The following is a 22,179-nucleotide window of genomic DNA, read 5'->3' as shown; positions in this document are numbered from 1 at the left end:
AGTATCTTCATTTTCTACTCTTTCATCTTTCTCACCATCTTGTGGCACACTCGATGAAGAAGGTTGATCAATGACTTGTACATCATCTTCATCATCTTTTGGCTTGATGTCTCCCACCAGAATATTCTTCATAGCCTCCCTCAATGGTTCATCACCTACATCATCAAGATTCTCATGTGCTCCTTGGGAGCTGTTAGATTCATCAAATTCCACATCATATGTTTCTTCAACCAAGCCGGTGGCATGATTAAATACTCTATATGCTTTGGACTTTGATGAGTAACCAACAAGAAAACCAATATCACAATATCTTTGGAACTTCCCTAGGTGTTTCTGCTTCTTGTAGATATAGCATTTGCAACCAAACACCCTAAAGAAGGAGACGTCTGGCTTCTTCCCATTGAGCAACTCATAAGGTGTCTTGCCAAGGAACTTTTGAAGGAATAGGTGGTTGAATGTAAAGCACGCGGTGTTGATTGCTTCTGCCCATAGAGCTTCGGGGGTGTTGTACTCATCTAGCATTATCCTTACAAGAGTGATCAAGGTCCGGTTCTTCCTCTCAACTACACCATTTTGTTGAGGAGTATAAGTTGTAGAGACTTCATGCTTGATCCCAACTTCATCACAATAGGCTTCAATATTTGTGTTGTCAAATTCTTTTCCATTGTCACTTCTTATCTTCTTGAGCTTCACTTCAAATTCAATTTGAGCTCTCTTGGCAAACTTCTTGAAACAAGATGCAACTTCGGATTTGTCATGAAGGAAGAATACCCATATATACCTTGAATAGTCATCCACAATCACAAGACAATAGAGATTTCCTCCCAAACTCTTGTATGTTGTTGGTCCAAATAAATCCATGTATAGGAGTTCTAGCACTCTTGTGGTTGATATGAAAGCTTTGGTTGGATGGGTATTTGCAACTTGCTTGCCGGCTTGACATGCACTACAAAGCTTGTCATTCTCAAACTTCACATCCTTCAACCCTCTCACTAAATCATTCTTCATAAGCTTCTTGAGTGAGCTCATCCTAACATGAGCAAGTCTTCTATGCCATAGCCACCCAAGTGTTATTTTGGTGAATAGGCAAGTCTTCAAATTTGCATCTTCGGAGGTGAAGTCCACTAGATATAAGTTGTTGTATCTAAATCCATTGAATATCACTTGATTATCATCTACCTTGGATACAATAACCTCCTTCTCGGTGAACAAGCATTGGAAGCCAAGATCACACAATTGTCCAACGGATAGCAAGTTGAAGCTCAATGAAGTAACATAGAGCACATTGGAGATGGAATGATCATTTGATATTGCCACTTTACCTAATCCTTTAACCTTGCCCTTTGAGTTATCTCCAAATGTTATTTTCTCTTGTCCATCTACCTCTTCATCTAGTGAGGTGAACATACGAGGATCACCGGTCATATGTTGAGTGCAACCACTATCAATAACCTAATGACTTCCACCGGTCTTGTAGTTCACCTACACACAAGAGATTCAAGCTTTAGGAATCCAAACTTATTGAGGGCCCTTCACCTTCTCAACAAGTGACTTGGCCACCCAAATCTTCTTAGGCCTATTCTTGTTAGGGGGGCCTAAGAATATGACTTTCATCTTTCCACTAGAGTCCTTTCTAAGTATGTAGTGAGCATTGAAGGCAAAGGGTCTAGCATGCTTGGGCAAGGGTTGTGGCGGTGGAGTTTGACACTCATGAGCAAAATGGCCTTCTTGTCCATACTCAAAACATCTCTTTGGCTTTGGCTTTGGCTTTGATTGTTGTTGTTGAACTTAAGCCTTCTTCTTCTCTATACTTGCCAAATATTCAATGCCACTTCTATCCATCTTCATGATGGTGTTCATGAGTAGCTCACTTTGGAGATGCTTGCCTCTAGCAAACTTGCTCAATCCAATCTTGAGATGCTCTTTCTCCAACTTGAGCTTCTTATTTTCTTCCTTTAGAGTATCATCTTTCTTCTCTTCCTTGAGCTTCTTATTTTCTTCTTTGAGCTTCTCATTCTCAAGAATCAACTCTTTGTCATGATCAAGAGTTTCTAGCACAATGGTGTTGTGGCTTTTCATTTCTTCAAGATCTTTCATTAGCTTCTCATTTGTGTTCTTGAGCTTGACATATTTATCATAGTCATTGCACTCAACCACTTGCTTGCCTTTGCCACTAGATCCTTGCTCAATGCTTTCATCAATCAAATCATCACATGATGTAGCTATATCAATCTTAACAACATGGTTAGTAGCATCATGTGGCTCATTTGGTAGGAATTCTTGAGCAATGACAAGAGTATCATGATTGATCTTAAGAGTTGTATACTCATCTTTTAGTTTGTTGTGACTAGTGATGAGCTCATTGTGCACCCACTCAAGTTTATCATGTTTATCTTTAAGCTCTTTCTTAGAAGATTTGAGCTTCTTGAGTTTGGATGATATAGCATCATTAGTTTCTCTAAGCTCATCATTAGCCTTTTCCAATGTATCACACTTAGCTAAGAGTGAATCATTTTTAGCATCAAGCTTTTCATTTGTAGCTCTACTCTTTCTAATGATTTTAGTGTATTTTCTTAGTATTTTGACAAGATCATCATATGTAGGTAAATCATCATCATCACTATCGCTATCATCATCACTAGCATGCTCGTCATCACTACTATCATCATTCTTAGTTACCTTGCGTTCACCCTTGGCCATAAGGCATAGGTGTGTAGAGGATGATGGCGATCGTGGTGGTGAAGATGCAAGATCAATAGCAATGGCGGCCACCTTCTCATTGTTACTATCATAATCGGATGATCCATTTGATGAATCAATATCTGTGAGCCAATCACCGACAATTTAAGCCTTTTCACTCTTCTTCTTCTTGTAGAAGTCCCTCTTTCTGCCATCTCTCTTCTTGTATAGCTTGTTCTTCTTCTTCTCATCTTCATCTTCATTACTTGAGTCATCTTTTTTGCCCTTGTTCTTGTTCTTGAACTTGTCTTTCTTGGGCTTTGTGCGTTGATGAGCTAGATGGCCAAGTTCGCCATAATTGTAGCAATCCATCTCGGAGATTGGCTTTCTTCTTGAGCTAGTGAAGAACTTCTTCTTGCCGTCAAACTTGATGCCACTCTTGTTTAGCTTCTTTAGCATCTTGGCGGTCTTCTTCACCATGAGAGCAAGACTTTTTTCATTATCTTCATCACTTGAGCTCTCATACTCAAGTCTTGCTTTGCCCTTATCTAGCTAGCTTTGAATGATAAGTCCTTCTCTTTCTTCTTTGTAGAGGATGAGCCATCTTGTGGCGTGATGTGCATGTACATCTCATTAGCATTGATCTTTCCCAAGATTTGTGTCGGTGTAGCGACGGAAAGATCACCTTGATGTAGCACGGTCATAATGTGCCCATATTTGTCAATGGGGAGGACACTCAAGATCTTTCTCACAACGTCGGATGGTGATATTTGAGTGAGTCCAAGCCCATTGACTTCCTCTATAAGAACATTTAAATGAGAATATATCTCATTAGCACTTTCTTTGGGAAGCATTTCAAATGAATTTAGCTTTTTAATCACAAGATGATAGCGTTCCTCACGCTCACTCTTGGTTCCCTCATGGAGCGCACAAATGTCTGACCAAAGTGCATGGACGTCTTTGTGGTTCCTTACACGGTTGAACACATCTTTGCAAAGGCCTCTAAAGATGGTGTTGCGAGCCTTTGCATTCCATTTTTCATAATTAACCTCATCGCCTTGTAGGTTAGTAGCATCCCAAGGTTTTGGGAAGCCTTGTGAGGCGGCTCTAAGAATACCAACATCAAGAGCTTATAAGTATGCCTCCATGCGGATTTTCTAATATGGAAAGTCATCTCCCTCAAAGATAGGAGGAGGTCCATCCCCATGAGACATCTTGCTCTAAGTGGTTAAGCTTAAAAATGTGAGCACGAGGCTCTGATACCAATTGAAAGGATCAAGATGCCCAAAAGGGGGAGTGAATTAGGCTAATTCTAAATTTTCTTGCAATAATTAAATCCTACGGTTAGCCCAATTAACCTCTTGTGCCTAGAAAAATGTTTCTATTACTCTAACGTACAAAGGACTTGCAACCTATGTTCCAAACTTACTCTAGCATGCAATTCTATGAATGTAAGAACATGTATTGAATTGCACAAAGTAAATGCTCAAAGTAAATGGAGAGAGAGGAACGCAGCGATGTTTTGCTGAGGTATCGGAGAGTCGCCACTCCCCACTAGTCCTTGTTGGAGCACCCGCATAAGGGTGTAGCTCCCCCTTGATCCACGCAAGGATCAAGTGCTCTCTACGGGTTGATTCTTTGACACTTCGTCGTGGCGAATCACCCAAAGCCGCTCACAACTTGAGTTGGGTCACCCACAAGCTCTGTCGGGTGATCACCAAGCTCCCAATCACCATCAAGCCATCTAGGTGATGGCGATCACCAAGGGTAATAAGCATGAACTCTCACTTGACCATGCGAAGCCTAATGAGAAGATGGATGCACACTTGGCTACTCTTGATTCACTAATGAGCCTACTCTCTTGGATTCTCAAATCTCAATCACCTCACTAGGACCTTGCTCTTCTTGGCACTCACAAACGTGTTTCTCAGCTATTGGAATGAGTAAAAGTAACTCCACACATGAGTGGAGCTTCTATTTATAAGACAGCCTAAAAAACGAACCGTTATGAGCTTCTGCGGGGTGACCGGACGCTCCGGTCCTGTTGACCGGACGCTCTGGTTAGTTCAACCTGCGAACCAGTGAAAATGTGTTAATTGGACGCTGGCAGGGTCCGGTCACCATAGACTGGACGCGTCCGGTCGCATTAAACCCTTACTGGAACCTTACTGGACTCGACCGGACGCTAAACCCCCAGGGTCCGGTTAGTACTAACCGGACGCGTCTGGTCGCAGATTCCCTTCTCTGGAACCTTACTGGAGTCGACCGGACGCTACCTTTCAGCGTTCGGTCACTTGACCTCTCCAGCGTTCGGTCTCACCGAATGCAGTCTGGTGATCAAATGAACTGATCGGACCCTACGGCCAGCGTCCGGTCAGCATTTGACCCTCCATTCACTTCCAACTCTCGATCATATGTGAATGAAGTTTGCTCCAAAGGATCTTAGGCATTCATAGGAGCTACCTAGAGCTAGTTTTAACAAGTGTGCACCACACCTAACTTACTAGACTCACCTAGGTCAAGCTACCCATCCATACCCCCCTTAATAGTATGGCCAAAGGAAAAACAAAGTCCTAAACTACTCTAAGTATCACTTCAACTTCAATCGACACTTAGAACTAGTCATCCTTAACCTTGTCGTCCATCCTTTGAAAATCGAAACGATTTCCATCGTAGGGGCATGACAACCTTGATTGCCCAATTGATCTCCATTACCATGACCTAACTTACTTGTCTCTACAAAACACACGTTAGTCATAGTAACCTTGTATTGTCATTAATTATCAAAACCCAACTAGGGGCCTAGATGCTTTCAGAAATGTTTGTGAAAATATGCTAACACATGTGCATAAGGTGATACACTTAGTGATTGGCACATTTGAGCAAGGGTTAGGAACTTCATCGGCGGAGTGTCATGGTCTTCATCGACGCCTTAAATAGAAAAGATGGAGGTCACTGTAAGTGACCGAACACTGGTCTCAGTAGGACCGGTGCGTCCGGTCAGAAGAAGCAGCAAAGATGCTGGCGTCGGTCTCTGACCAGACATTGAATCACTTAGTGACCGAACGCTAGAGGGTTGCGTTCGGTCCTACTGACGTGGTAGTGCATAGAAGAGATGCCGAGTGACCGGATGTTGGGTGAGTCCAGTCGAGCATGACCGGACGTATCCGGTCATGAAAAATCATTTCTGAATGCTTACTAGAAACGACCAGACGCTGAGGTCCAGCGTTTGGTCACATTGCAGCAGCACGTTCGGTCATCACTTGACCGTTGGGATCAGGCACTCAGTTTTTAAAGAGAGGGGACACGTGGCGTGCATTGCATGACCGGATGCTAAGGTCTAGCGTTCGGTCACCCCGTGTTGTGCCTAGTGAAGAGGTACAATGGCTCTATTTTGTGGGGGCTTCTATTTAAGCCCCATGGCCGGATCAAGCTCACTATCTTGGCCATTTGCATTGACATAGCAACCTTATGAGCTTAGCCAAAGCCCTCCCACTTATCTCCATCATTGATTCATCATCTTTGTGAGATTGGGAGAGAATCCAAGTGCATTGCTTGAGTGTTTGCATATAGAGGCACTTGGTGTTCATGTTTCGCTGTGGGGTTTGCTTGTTACTCTTGGTGGTTGCCGCCACCTAGACGGCTTGGAGCAACGAGGATCGTCGAGCAGAGGTTGGTGATTGTCTCCGGCTCCGATCGTGGTGACTGTGAGGGGTTTTTAACCTTTTCCCGGTGGAGAGCCAAAAGGTACTCTAGTAGATTACTCGTGGCTTGTGTGATCCTCATCTTATGTTGGTTGTGTGGCACCCTATTGAGGGTTTAGCGTGTGATGCCAATTAGCGCGTGAACCTCCAAGTGAGTGAATCGTCACAACGAGGACTAGCTTGCCGGCAAGCAAGTGAACCTCGGTAAAAAATTATTGTGTCATCATTTGATTCCGAGGTGATTGGTCTTCATTGTTTTTCATTCTTGTGATTGATTGGCTCCTTCCTCGATATGGTGGTATAACCTTCTTGCTCACTCTCTTTACTTTATCGTAAACTAGTTGTCAAGCTCTTTAGTGTAGCTAGTTGTCAGAGCTTATTAGTTTGGTTAGTGTGTCTCTTTAGTTAGCTTTTGAGAGTACACTAACTTAGTGTAGTGTCATAGCTATTGTGTGGATAGAAACTATATAAACTAGAATTGTGGTAGGGGGCTTGCTTTTTAGTAGGCTAGCGCAACACTTGCTTCACCTCATAATTGTCTAATCAGTTTGTTACGTGTTGTTGTAGAAAATTTTAATAGGCTATTCACCCCCCTCTAGCCATTAGGACCTTTCAACCGCTCTCCCTCTCCCTTTCTTAATCACTAGCCTGAGGCTTCCTAGTCCAATTCCTCGCACCGGTGGGTAGCTGAGCAAGTTAGCTAGGGATCGCATTCTCATCGAGCCCAATCGTGGTCTATCAATGATCAATTTTGGCTTCTCCTCACCGCTGGTCATGTGCACCGCCGTGACCAGAGGGTTGGGGGTAAGGCCTGTAGGACTGATAATAGTTCAATTGCTCGTAACCCTGAGTTCACCTTGACTCCCTCCATTCGTTGCTCGCGTTATTTTGGCCAGGGTGCTCATCGTCGATGGGGTGACGTACTAGTGTCTATCACCGAGCGTCGTTGCATCCCTAGAATAGTCTCATCGCCACTACGTATAGCCACTCGCCACTGCAGCCCGCGATAGTGCGCCTCTGAGTCCCTAACGGCCACCCATCCTTGGGCATTTAGCTGTAGATGGTGGTCAGCCCCTTAATGCCGTCGTAGCAAGCCTAGTTTGCCCGGCGTAACCGCCTTGTGCCGTCGCCCGCCGCGCCAGCGCGCGCGGGGTTCCCAAGGACCTGCCCATGGTAAAGGCAAAACAATCCGAGGGTATGGTTACAAAGTTACTGATGGTAGGAATAGTGTGTATAGTAGTCGTATTAAGTTTTAAAAGCTTAGGGGCCTTTCTGTAAAACGGCCAGCGCGCGGGCGCCCCTGGCCTTGGGCCGCCGTGACGCGCGCGCAGCCACACCGCGCTGGGCTGTCTGTCCAGGAGGTGTTGTTGCCGGCCCTTTCCTTTTTCTAATGCATTTTCTAATTTAATTTCTAAGGTAAACTTGTAGATTCAATATAAAATTGAGACTTTTCCCTGTGTGCCCTTATAAAAGATCGTAATTCCCTGTGTGCCCCTGAAAAAATTCAGCGGTCTTCAGCGCCACTACTCCAACTTTTTCGTGTCATCCATGCCACTTCCGTCAGTTTGGGCTCTAACGCCGTTAAACTGCAGGTGTGAAAAGACGAAAATGCCCTTAAGTTCAAATATGTTATTAAATTTTTTTGAGCATCTTAACGACTTCAAATGAAAAAACTCAAAACTAGAAAGTTGTAGATCTCGTCGAGATCTATAATTTTCATATAAATTTTTTTTCATTTAATTTCGCAAAAAAAATATGATTTGATATGATTAATATATCTTAGAAAAATCATATTATTTTTTTTGCGAAATTAAATGAAAAAAAAATTTATATGAAAATTATAGATCTCGACGAGATCTACAACTTTCTAGTTTTGAGTTTTTTCATTTGAAGTCGTTAAGATGCTAAAAAAAATTAATAACATATTTGAACTTAAGGGCATTTTCGTCTTTTCACACCTGCAGTTTAACGGCGTTAGAGCCCAAACTGACGGAAGTGGCATGGATGACACGAAAAAGTTGAAGTAGTGGCGCTGAAGACCGCTGAATTTTTTCAGGGGCACACAGGGAATTACGATCTTTTATAAGGGCACACAGGGAAAAGTCTCTATAAAATTGTGTAGTTAACCAAAAATTGTGAAACCAATTTTGTTAAGTTCCTAAAATCATGATTTATCTGCTAGTATGTTTTATTCACATAGTCTTATAATATTTTTAGAAGTGATCTAATTAATTTGAGGCGCTTAATATTGTTAAGATATAAACTTGAATGAATTGTTGTGATAAATTGGTGATAGTGTTGGTTTTAAAATTTTTACAGTAAATTTCTAACATTATTAGGTGCTCACTGTAATTTTTGTAGCTCCATAATAATTAGTTTGCTAAGGTAGCTAAAATGAGCCCTAGTTTGAAAATATTTGTTTAATCAATAAAATGTCGAAACACCTTGGCATTTTAGAATTAAAAAAAATCGGAGGCAAAGCCTTACTTGACAACGTGGATACGTAGACTAGTACGTTAGTCATTAAATCTAGCTCGTCAGCTTGCGAAGCGTAATCGTATTTTAGAGTTGCAGTCGTCGTTGATTATTTACGTCTCTACGTTGCATCCACGTATATCATAATAGGAACAACGATGGATCATGGAGTCTACTGAAGTAGTGGAAAAGATGGTGCCTTGATGATCGTGTCACCATGATGGAATACTAACTTTTGGTTATATCTTACCCAGGCAAGCCCCGATACATAACTCCTATTATTATGCACTTTATTTTATACTTGTGCATTAAGTTTTAAGGAGTTGAATAAAAACCACTTATATATATATATGTATATATATACCATGTGATAGTAATATAATAACAATAATAATATCTTTTCTATCTCTCACGAGTGATAGGTAATCACTTGACTTCTACCGGATCCTCTCTCTCTATACATATATCATTATCATATAAGTCCTACTAGTATGTCAAGATCATTTAGATTGATATACTATAGGATCTGGTAGAAGTCGAGTGATTACCTGTCACTCGCGAGAGATAGAAAGATATTATTGTTATTATTATATTACTATCATATGAAATATATATGGATGATAATTAGAGACCGGACTGAATGGTACTTTGGATCTGGACTTGGTTAGGCATTCGAGCGAGGCTCGAATTGCACTTGTTCCGCATGTGTCGATTGAGGACCGTCCGCTGCTGTGGATGGTAGTCAGGTCACAAACTTATTATCCTGAGCACATACTTGCTTATGGGAGCGAGAAGGGTCGTTACGCTCTTGTCGTGGATTCCGGCTCTTTTCGGACCGACTGATTGGAGGCGAGGAAATGTGGAGATCTAAGCACCATACTGAGATCGGGTCTTAAATGTGGGGGCTTGGAGTCCAAGTTTGGACGGGGACCTAGACCTCTCGACAGGAGTGGAATGGGTTGGTCTCGTTTGTGCCTGGGGTAGAAACGAGGCGTGTGTTTCGGAGTACTTAGCTGTAATACATTGATTCGCGAATCGCTGTTTCTATGAGACGATACCGACTTGGCTATGGTCTAGCACCGTAGTAAGAACTGAAATACGAAGGATGGTAAAATGATTCTGATTGCTTACCACCTGCTTGAAAGTAGCATAAATGCTTACATAGAATGATTAGTTAATGAACTAATGATGACTGCTAATAAAATTGAATATAAGGACACACGTTTATTAATGTTTCCGCGGATACAATAACCCACAAGCCAGAGAGCCTTGCATATCCTTGGAGTCTTTTATTTTTCTCCTGTCGAATAAGTCTTGCTGAGTATAATCGAGTACTTAGGGTTTTATTCCACTGTTGCAGGTGAACGAAGGATACCTAGAGCTGACTCTTGTGTGGAAACCTCCAGTGAGCTCAGAGAGGATTTCTTTCACGCTACAACCATAGTATTTACTTATAACCCTCACTAAAGGTTTTTATAAGAAAAGATGTAAAATCTGCTGGCATCTCTTGTATAAAAATATCCACTATGTTAATGCTCCACCATGTCGTTAAATTAATCTTGCTTCCTCTATAACTCTGATAACATTGTTATATTCCGCTGTTATAATAAATTGAGGTAATATTCTAGTACTGTAATAAAGTGATGTAAGAAATGACTTAAGAATATTGTAAGCTTTATTATCTCATTTATGATCCTGATGGAAAATGTGGATTCTCGAGTTTTTTCTTAGAGTGTGCTCAACGGAATTACATAGTTTAATATTCTCTCTTTGATGCTTAGGGTCTAGAAGACAAGTACTTAGAAGCATTAAATTAGACGGTTATGGCACACTTTACGTAGGTGGCTGCTCCGCTAGAGGCAGAGCCGTGTTTGGCACGGATTTGCATGCGTGGACTCCTCCACCAGTCAGAGCCAGAGAGGTGCTAATTGTGGCTCCGCCTGTGTATGTGAAAAAGAGCTCTGGCTCCGAACGCGCAGAAATACTCATCTCTCATTGCCGTTTGATGCGTCTCCTCGGCAGTGCGGTGCCGGAGCGGCGGAGCGCCACCAAACAAGTTCTAAGATGTCGTCCCAAGAAACAGGGTTGAAAATTATCTAGGCTCTCGTAGTCTCCTGGGTGCATCTAAGAATCCGGTAAGTCGAGGAATGTCTACGAACAAAAAAGGACATCCCAAATCCAGAAAATTTACACAGATGGACATGCCGAACTGGTGTAGCACACTAGCACGCACAATCAGGACACTATTTATACATACCTGAAGAAAAGTGCTTACAAACTGGGATAGCTAACCCAACCACCTAGAGCATGCCTGAGATCAAAAACGGAGAAGCGCGAGCAGAGCGACGGCGGCCTCACGGGCTGCCCATCCAGCATGGCTCTGCACCACACCAGCATCGGCTCGAAGGAGTCGGTGGTGAACCTGTCCATGGTTACCTGCGCCGACAGCGGCACCCGCTCCTGCTGCAGGCGCTGGCCCTCCATGAGCCTGTGCAGCCCCGTGGGCATGCCCGGCATCCCCTCGCCCGTGGCCACGATGGGCACGGTCCCGACGCTCCACCTTGGCACGCAAAACGCCGGGAGGGCGGCGCGCGCGAGGGGCACGTGGGCGTACGACACGGCCACGCTCCCCCGCTCGGCGCAGAACTGGCGCATGTTGCGCTCGTTGTTGACGCGGAGCGCGACGCGGAACGTGGGCGCCGCGTCCGTGAGAGCCGGGTCGTCCAGCCCCTCGTACGCGGACATCATCGCCTTAGCATGTTTGTTTGGCTGTGGCTTGTCGTAAACGATCGTAAATTTTCAGCCGAAACAGTAGTACTTCTTCACGAACCAACAACGATACGAACCAGCCAATCGAACAGGCTGCAAACTTCGGGCGTGTGGTAGAAGACGTCCACGAAGAAGTAGACCGCGAAGGCTCCGAAGCCCACCAGGATGGCGCACGTCAAGCACCAGCCCACCAGCGGGTACCTTTGCAGCAGCGAACGTGGCCTCTCGCCGCCGCCTTGCTCATCTCCGGAGCTGTCGCCAGTGGTCATCGATGCGCCAATAATTAACCGGTGATTATTATTGCTTCGCCTAAGGATGGGGCCTGATCTCGTTTGTTGATATATAGCAGGAAGAGACTCGTGCTCTGCAAGAACTCCGATCCGGGCCGAACTCTTCTCTCTCTCTCTCTCTTAAGGAAAATCAAAAGAATGTGGCTTCTTTTTTGGTGGTGCATTTGCACCCCTACACGTAACTTACCTTCAACCCTGCACGTGGACAGAACTGAGACCAATAGTTGAACTGCTATGATTCTTCATAGTTGCTGCCTTGTTGGATTTTTTTTTGATAAACATATTTGCTGGAATATTGAATTTGAATTGGCACGTATGTGCTCAAGCAAGTACTACTATGATTTTCCTTCAAAAAAAAGTACTACTATGATTTATTGATTTTTTTAGTTATATAAAATCTCCTTTCCTAAACGCCCCGATGTACATCTTATCCTTGTGAATGAATAGTATATACGAGAGACTGAGCTAATACACTTTGAGATTTACTACGAAGTCACCACGTTTATCATATTGCCAACGTGCCAAAATACATTTTATCATTGCGATGCGGTATATGAGAGAATAAATCAGTATATCTTGAGTTTGAAAAATTTATCGTACTCACCTCGTTATCAACCTTGAACAAAAAGATTTCTTAAATTACATCAGACATTATATATACCAGTGACAATGCACGTGTGACACACGCGTGTTGAGGCAGAACGAAAAAAGAAAGTTTGGCTGGCTGGCTGCTCATAACTTCCTTGCTACAATTTTGCAATAGGAATTATGAACTATTTTCAAACCACCTAACTATTTTTATATTTCCTTTCTCTCTTGTACATTTACATTGGAAACCCTGTCATACTCCTTATTACCACCACGTCCTTCCACTTTTAGATTGGCCGATCAATACGCACGTGTATATTTTCGCATGATTGGATCGATTTTCCCGTAGAAAGGTTAAGAGTTTAGATAGGGTGTTGTGGGAGACCAGGTTTCCCCCCAATCTTGTAGGTACCTCGACTGGAGATCGTAAGATTTTATGAATGTGAGTTCATAGAGGGGGGGGGGGGGGATCTAAACATATAATTTTGTTTTTATCATATACTTTCTCTGTTCTAAATTATAAGACGTTTTGACTTATCTAGATATATTTTCTTTTACTATGTATCTAGACATAGTGTATATATCTAAGTGTATAACAAAATTAATGTATCTAGAAAAATCAAAACGCCTTATAATTTGAAATGGAGGGAGTACATAGTACATGGAAAGATATTGCAATTTGATTTCGAAAGTTCAACTGAAAATATGTACTTCCTCCTAGAAAAAAATACAATTCTAGCATTTAAATATTATCATAGTAAAGAGAATACAACGCCAACTTAAAATTAAATATGGTGTTTTAAAAAGGACGTCAAGATACGAACTTTGTTTAGATTTTGCAGAGGTAGACCGCCTCCTACTTAAGACAGTTAAAGTTAAGCCGCATCAAAACTTTGACCATTCCATATGGGTACGTGACTGAGTGACTGACAGATGAACCCTTTGTGCCAGGCACCCAAGCAAAGTCGAATCGTTCCAGCGCGTGATTGAACAGTACAAAGCTCCAGCCCCACCTGTCATGGATCCAGCAGCTCAACACCCAACCTCCCACACGCCACACCCCCGCCTTCCCAGAGCCACACACGCACCGCGTCGGCTGGTTCGGACCGACCAAACTCAGCCCCACACGCCACACACAGACACACCCCGCGGCGCGGTTAATAAAAGATCCCTCCCCCCAGCCTCTCCCGACTCTCGCCGCGCCTCCCCCACGCGAGCGAGCCCAACACGCAAACGGAACGCTGCCTCCTCGTCCCACTCCGCCTTATCCGATGGCGTCCCTCACCACCACCACCTCCTCACCGGCCGCGCTCCCGGCGGCCACCACCGCCGCCGCGGCCTCGTCCATATCCCCCCACGCCGGCTCGAAGCGGCCGCTCCTCGCGGGCGACGACGCGCCCTGGCGCGCCACCGCGGCCACCGCCGCGGGGCAGGGGATCCGGCCCGTCCCGCGCATCCACCACGCCCCCGTCCTCCGCGTTGCCACGCAGGAAGACTCCGCCGCCTACGCCCTCGCCATCATGAAGGTACGTACGCACCCTTCCCCCTCCCCTGGCTTGATTGCGGTTGGGTTGGGTTGGTTTGGTGGGGAAGGCTAATTCTGGAGGTTGGTTGATTGCTCCGCAGCATCCGGATCCGATTGGGGAGGGGCTGGCCATGGAGGCGTTCGCGGAAGCCGCCGGGCCGGAGTGCATCGTGCCCGGACAACAAGCGCCTCTAAGGCTCATGGGTCTCAAGGTACGAATCAATCCGTTTCCTTCTCCAGTATGTTAGGAATTCCATCGTGATTCATATGTGGTTGTTGTAGTTTTTAGTTATTCTATATATGGTGTTAAGGCCGTTTCGTGATGGTACTCGTGGTTGATTTCGTTCAACTATATGTGCCCCGGTCCTGTGGTTGATCATCGATTCATTCATTCATGCATAAGCCGTCTTTGATTCATCCATTCATGCATAAACTGTCATTGATTATATCATCAATTGCCATCCCTCGCTTGCTATTGGACAGGTTGTGTGGTCGATTTTGTTGTATTAGTTGTAGTATAAATAAGAGACTATTCTCTAAATCAGTTCACATCATAGTGATTGTGTACTTGAATACATCACATGTTCATTTTTTTTTACATTTATTACACACCTGCAGGGCTTGGCTTCATACTCTATGCTGTACATTGATGTTTATTAGATAATTTGGTCATCTTTGGAAGCAAGTCATTGTGAATTATATGATCTTGTTTAAAACTTAACAATGCTTTTCCCTTGTATGCAGGTTTGGCCCCTTGATATAGATATGAAGTTCCTAGAGCCATTTGGACGGGAATTACAATCAATGAAAAAAGTGAGTCTTTAGCATTAGACTTGTCTACATGTTTTCCTTTGATGAATCATTGTTTGTTTGAGTTATGAAACACTCAGTTATAAACTAGTTAGCAATAATATGTGTTAGGTCACGATATAACCTTGTAGGGTTCTAGCAATCATCAGGTGGGACTACTGTTCAGTGTTTTCCTGTAATTGTTACAGGTTTCACAAATGTGTAGCCATTGCCAGACTTGTTTGCGAGAGAGATAAGCAGGATATGCAGTTATCAATGTATTAGCTACACCATTAGGTCATGATAAACATGGGAAACATAGTAGGCATCGTACTCTTCCTTTATATAGTGCAAAATTGCTAAGTGCAGCCATTTATAAACTGGTTGTGTCCCTCTTACCTAATATTTGAGGACAATCTAGTGGTCCTAATGGTATAGGGAATTTGTCCACTATTGAGCATGGTTTGAAAGCTCTACTTATATAGTCCAGCAAACTTTTATCCGAGTAATTTGAAGAAATCAAGAAGATAATTAATTTGCTGTTTAAGATTTCTTACTCAGGCATAGATCCTAGTTCACTGGATTCATTTCTAAAATGAATGTAGTTTTAGAGAAGAGTCTCACTTGTGTGAGACCAGGGTAGTGCTAGAGCAGTGATATACTGATATGTGCTGTCCATTTAACCTTGTCAGAAGAGACATCATATAGGATCCGGTCTTGTACATGTAACCATGATTCTACACTTTATGTCAGGCAGGCAATGAACTAGCCATTATGCCAGTTCAGGTCCTCTTAGTAGTTAGTGGTGTTGGAGAGGGGATTTGGCTCTGTTGGGCCCATGGTCTCCGGCTCATTGACTGTTTAGACCTTGATCCGTATCCTCTTAGCTTTTGGAGAGTATATGCAGACGCACGAGCTGTTTTTGCTAATCAATTGTGCAATAATTGAATTGCTTAGATCATATATGTTCTTATGCTCTGCTCAATAAGAGACCTAAGCAGAAGATAGTTGCAGTGTTAGAATGTTAGCTACTCTACTGTTGTGAAGACCGAATCTTTGATTCTCGTTGTCATTATTGCCTTCCTTAGAAAGTTACTTTCACAAATATCATGCTTCCTGTTCTAATATTACTGTTCTGCACTTTTGCAGTTCATGGACAAGTCGTGCAGTGTTATGGACTCATCTATGGCAAACAAGTAGGCACATGGTACAAGCTGTTGTTGTATCCACCTGTTTGCTGAAGTTACAAGACCCGAAAAACAGGAAATTGGAAGAAGAGCCATGGAGAGAAGCCACATTCTTTTGCATATCTTGCCCACCGTCACTTGACGGAACAAGATATGGCATCGGGAGTGCAGTAACGATTAGTTAGTAGTCCTGTGTGGAGCCTGGGCGCAGCCTCAGCCAGTATAAGTTCTCTACGTGCTATACATTTTTTATATGTTCATGAAACATTGATCCACTGAGAAAATATATCTTCAGGTGCCAAGGGATCGGTTTGGAAAAAAAAAATCTTACCAATATCTACCATTTGATCTGTTCTGTTGCTAGATCAATTTATTTGTTTCTCGGGCGCGGGCCACATGTGGTGGTGAAGTCAGAATTCCTCCGAGTTAGTAGCATTTGTGAGGCGTGTTTGGTTCTGCGGGAGAGTTGTGGGCTTGTTTGTTGCCGTGTTTTCCTGTAGTTTTCAGCTTAATGTCCGTGTAGGATCTGGAGACTCTTTCGGGCCACACAATCCCTCCTGTCGGTTCACCGTTCACGCATGGTATCGCCGCCCGGATCGCGATGGTGACAAGCATGGAATGGAATCCATTGCTTACGAACGAAACCGAGGCACTGAGCAAAGATGGCAGTGCCCGTCACGGATAGGCGCCGGATAAAATTTGTATGTTCCACGCCCGTTGCTTTTGTTTTGACTCAAATGAGCGACACCGGAGCGATAGTGTTGAAACCGGCGCGCGAATCCACGGAAAATATTGGCACCCCTCGTTTTGTTTGAGCTTCTGGATTTGAAGAGTCAGCTGTCATTCAACGTGCTTTGCCCCCTGGTAAAGGGCTAAAGTCTCGTTTCAAAAAAGGGGCTAAAGTCCGCCGGTGTTTTTCTTATCGTAACGAGGAAGTGAACGAAGCAAGTTGAGACTCGGACACTCGGTGCTTGTACGTAGGAAAATTCGATCTGATCCTGATGTAGTGATGTCCATGGCAGCAGCAGAGTCGGCGTGGCTAGGATACAGGTCTAGGTCTCCACGAGCTTAGGATTCGGAAGCGGACAACGGGAGTTGAAGGCGAGCGCACGCCGATTGGTCCATCCTTGCTACAACTGCTAGTCTAGACGAGGCCGGAGGCAAGACGATCGTGTTTCTTGGTCCACGTGCTCCGTTCCTAGGTGTTGACGCTAACTAGGCCACCACATGGATAAAGAGCTAGATAGCTCGGTATAGGCGAGGTTAAAGACCGGTCTAGCTGAATTTTAGGTCGTTTTTCATCTACAACGTGTTCACAGTCGTAGATGAACACTTTATCTGGTGCCTCGAGGCCGATATGCAAGGCACCTCTCCAGAGGAGTTTCATCGAGAGTGCGATATACAAGACACGTTGATGAGGTCTCTTAAAATCCGAAAGGCCGAAACCCCACATTCCAGAAAGGGACCCTATCGGGGCATGTGGAGGTGATGAGCTACCCTAGTCGGCTTGACCACTCTAGATCTTTGTCATCGTGCAGCAGCAACAAAGAATGAGGAGTAGTAGTAGATAGGAAAAGAGAGGGTAAACTGTGTAGTACATGGCTTCTTTTTGTCAATTGGATAGATGGATTCTCAATCAGTCCTGATCTTTTCATATAAATAGAGGAGGTGGTCCCAGTAGAAAAACGTGACCACACACAACTTATAAGTTTACCACAAGATCGGATGAGTTTCAAAAAAAAACATGACTTTGAGTTCAGACCGCCAAAATCGGCTTGAGCCAGTTTCCAAAGTGCAAAGCGAGGACTCGGGCAAAACTGGCTTGGAATTGTTTAGTCTGCACAAACTGTCATGGGCTTGTTTCCTAAACCGTTCTGGTCCTATTTTTCCAGGGTGTTGCAAACTTCGTCGAATTCAATCCAAATTTGATCCTTTTCATTCCCTTCTTGTTCACGTGTTTTTCAGTCCATCTTCAACTCTTAGATCATGTTTTGGTCGTCAACATATAGTACTCTCCTCCGTCCGAAAATAAGTCTCTATTTCACATTTCAAGGAGTTAAACAATCTAAAAAAATATGTTTGATACATATGTTAATTTCTTTAAACCCAGTCAAAGTTGAGATTCTTCTCAAAATATGAGATGGAGACTTATTTTTGGACGAAGATAGTCATAAACCATATTCGTAATGGAATATTTTTGAAAAATGTTTTTTATCCAATCATATGTTTTCTTTCTTTGATCTATCACCTGCCTATCACATCTTTTTCATATATTAGTTCCATGTAGACATAATTTCTTGTACAAGAAATCATTTTCTTCTTTCTCTTCCTTATTCCAATGGCACATCTATTATCTTGCTTAGTTGGCACCCTAATTGATGACCATAGAAATCATCATACTTGCTAGGTTGGGACTACCTTTATATCAATCTACTGTGTTTATGTTCTTGTGCTGTATGAGAACACAATATAAGGCCTGATAATTGAGATTGGACGCGTGTTGTACCGTTACCACAAATCTTGTTTTAAATGTGACCTTTCGTAATATATTTTTAGTCAATCGTCACTATTACATAAGTGTTCACGAAGTATGAACAATGAGCTCAAATATGTACATCTACATATACATGTCAACATTTTGTTATATTCTTACACCATTTGCAAAAACAAATCCTCAACCGATTAAACATAATTAGCATAAAACCCAACATTAATTCTAAAGATCTCTGGCCTGCACAAGCTAGGTCAGTTAATTGATTGATCCAATGGCTAATCTAAAACTCACCTCATCATCAGGTTAGAGCCTTGTCTAGGATCCCAGCATATCATTCCTTCCCATGATCACCTCGTCAAATACTCTGTAAGAACACATACGAACATCTCCACCTGTTCCCTGTAGCTCTTCTTGTTGGCCACCGTGGTCTCCGCCTTCCACAGATCGACACTCCTCTGTGATCACCGCCCATTTTATTATGGAATGGAAGGTGGCAGCTGTGCCGCCGCAATCGGCGGTGCGGTTGACCTGTGCGACGAAGTCAGCGACCATGCAGTAGGATTGCATCCGCGACACAGCGCCCATGAAAGCAGCCGCCCAACATGAAGTCTTTGCGTGGCGCCAACCGACAATTAGAGAAAAATGGATTAGCGCGGGAGAGAGAGGCAAGCGAATAATGAAGTTTTTAGACGGGACACGTGATGGAGGCCCACTTGTACGTGACCTTTTAAAAATTAATAGCCCAAAAATAAGCCGAAACACTGTTCCAGCTGATTTATTGTGAGAGTAAAATACTGTTCCGGCTGAAAAAAAAAACTAAGTTGAAAAGTACGGATTATAAGAGAAGCGAACATGGCCAATAAGCGGTCTGTTCGTTTGGTTGTGGCTTGTCGTAAACGATCGTAAATTTTCAGCCGGAACAATATTTTTCTCTCACATAAACCAGCCAGCAGTACTTCTTCACGAACCAGCAACGATACGAACCAGCCAACCAAACAGGCTGAAGATTATGTTTAGATTCAGGTAATTATTAGCTGCTAGGGCACATACAGTGCGGGCGCTTGCACCGGTGCTTGCATGTAGTATGTGCTTTTTTTTACCACGATGGAGGCTCATAGGGTGCTTGTGTTTGCGTTCGCTGCCAAGTTAAGCAGCTGGCACCTGTGATTAAGTATGAAAATTAACGGTTATATAGCCTAGATTAGCGCCAAAGTTTAATTTACTCCATTGTAGGTTAGGACTCTTGTAGAAAAACAAATTAGGTTTTTTTAAACGCCTTCTCAGACATCTTTGCGTTGTACATGGCCTTAGCCAATTTGGCTCAACTAGTGAGGAAGTTGTCAGTTAGGTAGGAGTATTAGTTAACAATTAGTTGAGCTCGTTTAGATCCAAAGAAACTAATTATTAGAGCATCTTCGAGAGTCTTTCCGAAACTCACTCTTTAAATTATTATTTGAAGAATTATTTGCATAAAAATCGTTTTCTATATTTTTTTACTCTCTAATAGTTTTTTTAATCTTGTGCACTTTAGAGAGCTATTCTGGTTTTGTGTTTTTGACTAGCGAGAATTTCAGAATAGAAGATTGTTATATTTGAATAACCAATTTAAAAAGCTATTTAAAGATATTTTTTTACCAAAAAACTATATTCGTGATAATTAAAAAGGATACAGAGAGTCTCTTAAACATGGGGAGTCATAACGATCGATCGGGGAGCGCAGATAATTCCCTTTCACACTATGTTATGGATAGTACCATCTTCTGTGCACGCCGACGTGGACCGATCATGTATGCATATGTACGCGGGTTGAACTTGGAAGTTGCGTGTACGCCCGTTCCAAGTACGAATAAGCAGCATCTGTTGAAGTGGAGTAGCTAGAGGCGTTTTCTCTATAATATACCAATAAAACGTAGAAACTGCATGCCAACGTGTTTAGCTCAAAAACCATCGTAATCACCTTTCTAATGGTAATGGTACGATGCTTTTTTATATAAAGCAGAAGTGACAAAATCAGAGAAAGAGATGGCACCTCGTCCGTAATCACTATCATGACGTCTTCAAATACTACATCAATTCTAAATGGCAAGTCGTTCTGATTTTACTAGTATATAGTTTTTGTTAAACACCGCCTAGTAAAAGCTACTTTCTCCGTTCCAAATTACAAGACGTAAAATATATTTTTAGATACATTATAAAATATATTTTTATAATATGTCCATTTAGTGTCACAAATGTTTGTACTCTTTTCAATAAATCTGGTTAAATATAAAAAATTTGACTTAAAGACAACTTTAAAAAGTGTTTTATTCATGACCCAGGGTGTAGATATAACCTCATGCCATTTCGCTAAGAAAGAAATCTTCTTGTAGTGCCACACAGTAGTATAATTCCATCTATTTCAAATTACAAAATATTTGGCTTTTCTAAATAATAGCTTTTGCTATGTACTTGATATATATACTATGTTTAGATAAACAGTAAGGGAAATTATTTCATACTCCCAGCGAGTAATTACTCCCATGTCCATATCTCTAGCTTTAGGGTGTATATGGCCCGATGAAGTGTATAGACGAAGTATATGATCATACCAGACCATCTAGAGTAGTATGTATATCAAGTTTATATACTACTATAATATTATTAAAATAATATATTAAACAATATGGGTTCTTTTATAAAATTTCACATAGTAAGATTTGGAGTATCATAATGAGTATATAAACATACTCAAACCGATAAATGAGTTTGCGCACGTACGTAACGTGGTTTATTGAAGATAAGAGTAACTACTCCCGGGAGCAGGAAAAATACACTCTACATATTAAAATAAACGTAATATATCTAGAAAAAAAAATGAAATGCCTAATAATTTGAAATGGAAGGAGAAGTCACTATTGGTCGTCACAGTCTTGTTACCATATAAACTGAAACACGAGTAGCAGATACTACAATGAATAAAATACTTCCTTGTTTAAAAAAAAAGTGGCAGATATTAGAACCTTGGCCGCTGCCCGCTGCCACTGCGCCTGTGGGAAAAAATGTTCCTCTTTGTCGATCCCAATCCCAAGGTCAAAAAAAAATTCCATTCGAAGGTCCTCTCCCAAATCTGTCCCACTTGGCCGTCTCCAATCCCTATAGATTTGCCTAAAAAACTAATAGGCTTTTACATGTATGTCATTAAAAAGGTTTGTAATTACACATAAGTTATTAAAAAAATTGACCACACACAGGTGCCACTGCTCTAAACTTCTTTGTCTTACAGATCATTCCGTCCGTGTTCTGTTTGTTTTTCGTCGTTTGATGTGGGACCGACCAGTGAAATTGTCCATATTACCCTTGGCGGTCCCACACCAAACAACGAAGAACCCTGGGGAGAGAGAGCGCGGGGACGCTCCGGCTCACGGCGACAGCGGCGCGCGGCGGACTAGGAGTGCCGACGTCGGATCTGGCAGCGAGGCCGCCAGGGCACCTCCTTGCTCTCCCCGGGCACGCGGCCTCCTCCCTCCCGGCGGCGCACACGGTGGCCCTTGGAGGCGACGCGGATGGCCTCCTGGAGCCACCCGCCGGCCTCGCGCCCCGCGCCCCCTGGATCGCGGCCACCCTCCTAGAGCACGCGCCGCTGGATCTGCCGACGAGGAACGGCGGCGCCCCGGCTCCCACGGCGACGAGCAGCGAGGCC

General features: G+C 43.0%; 1 protein-coding gene across 1 annotated transcript; it reads left to right on the top strand.

The window, feature by feature from the left end:
* Positions 1-13,683: 13,683 nt before the first annotated feature.
* On the top strand, positions 13,684-16,422 carry LOC136456664 (uncharacterized). The gene is made up of 4 exons (XM_066456595.1): positions 13,684-14,031; positions 14,132-14,242; positions 14,775-14,843; positions 15,969-16,422. The coding sequence occupies exons 1-4, from the start codon at positions 13,777-13,779 to the stop codon at positions 16,017-16,019; spliced, it is 486 nt and encodes a 161-aa protein (XP_066312692.1). The 5' UTR covers positions 13,684-13,776; the 3' UTR covers positions 16,020-16,422.
* The last annotated feature ends 5,757 nt before the right edge of the window (positions 16,423-22,179 follow it).

This window comes from Miscanthus floridulus, chromosome 6 (genome assembly GCF_019320115.1).
Source record: "Miscanthus floridulus cultivar M001 chromosome 6, ASM1932011v1, whole genome shotgun sequence".
Classification (NCBI taxonomy): Eukaryota; Viridiplantae; Streptophyta; class Magnoliopsida; order Poales; family Poaceae; genus Miscanthus; species Miscanthus floridulus.
Note: the sequence above shows the minus strand (reverse complement) of the source record. Positions and strands in the feature narration are given on the sequence as shown.

Bases quoted from the DNA above. Each gene is read 5' to 3' on its own strand.
- LOC136456664 (XM_066456595.1), top strand. From the start codon at position 13,777: ATGGCGTCCCTCACCACCACCACCTCCTCACCGGCCGCGCTCCCGGCG. The intron at 14,032-14,131 runs GTACGTACGCAC...ATTGCTCCGCAG, and splicing joins ACGCCCTCGCCATCATGAAG to CATCCGGATCCGATTGGGGA. The intron at 14,844-15,968 runs GTGAGTCTTTAG...GCACTTTTGCAG, and splicing joins AATTACAATCAATGAAAAAA to TTCATGGACAAGTCGTGCAG.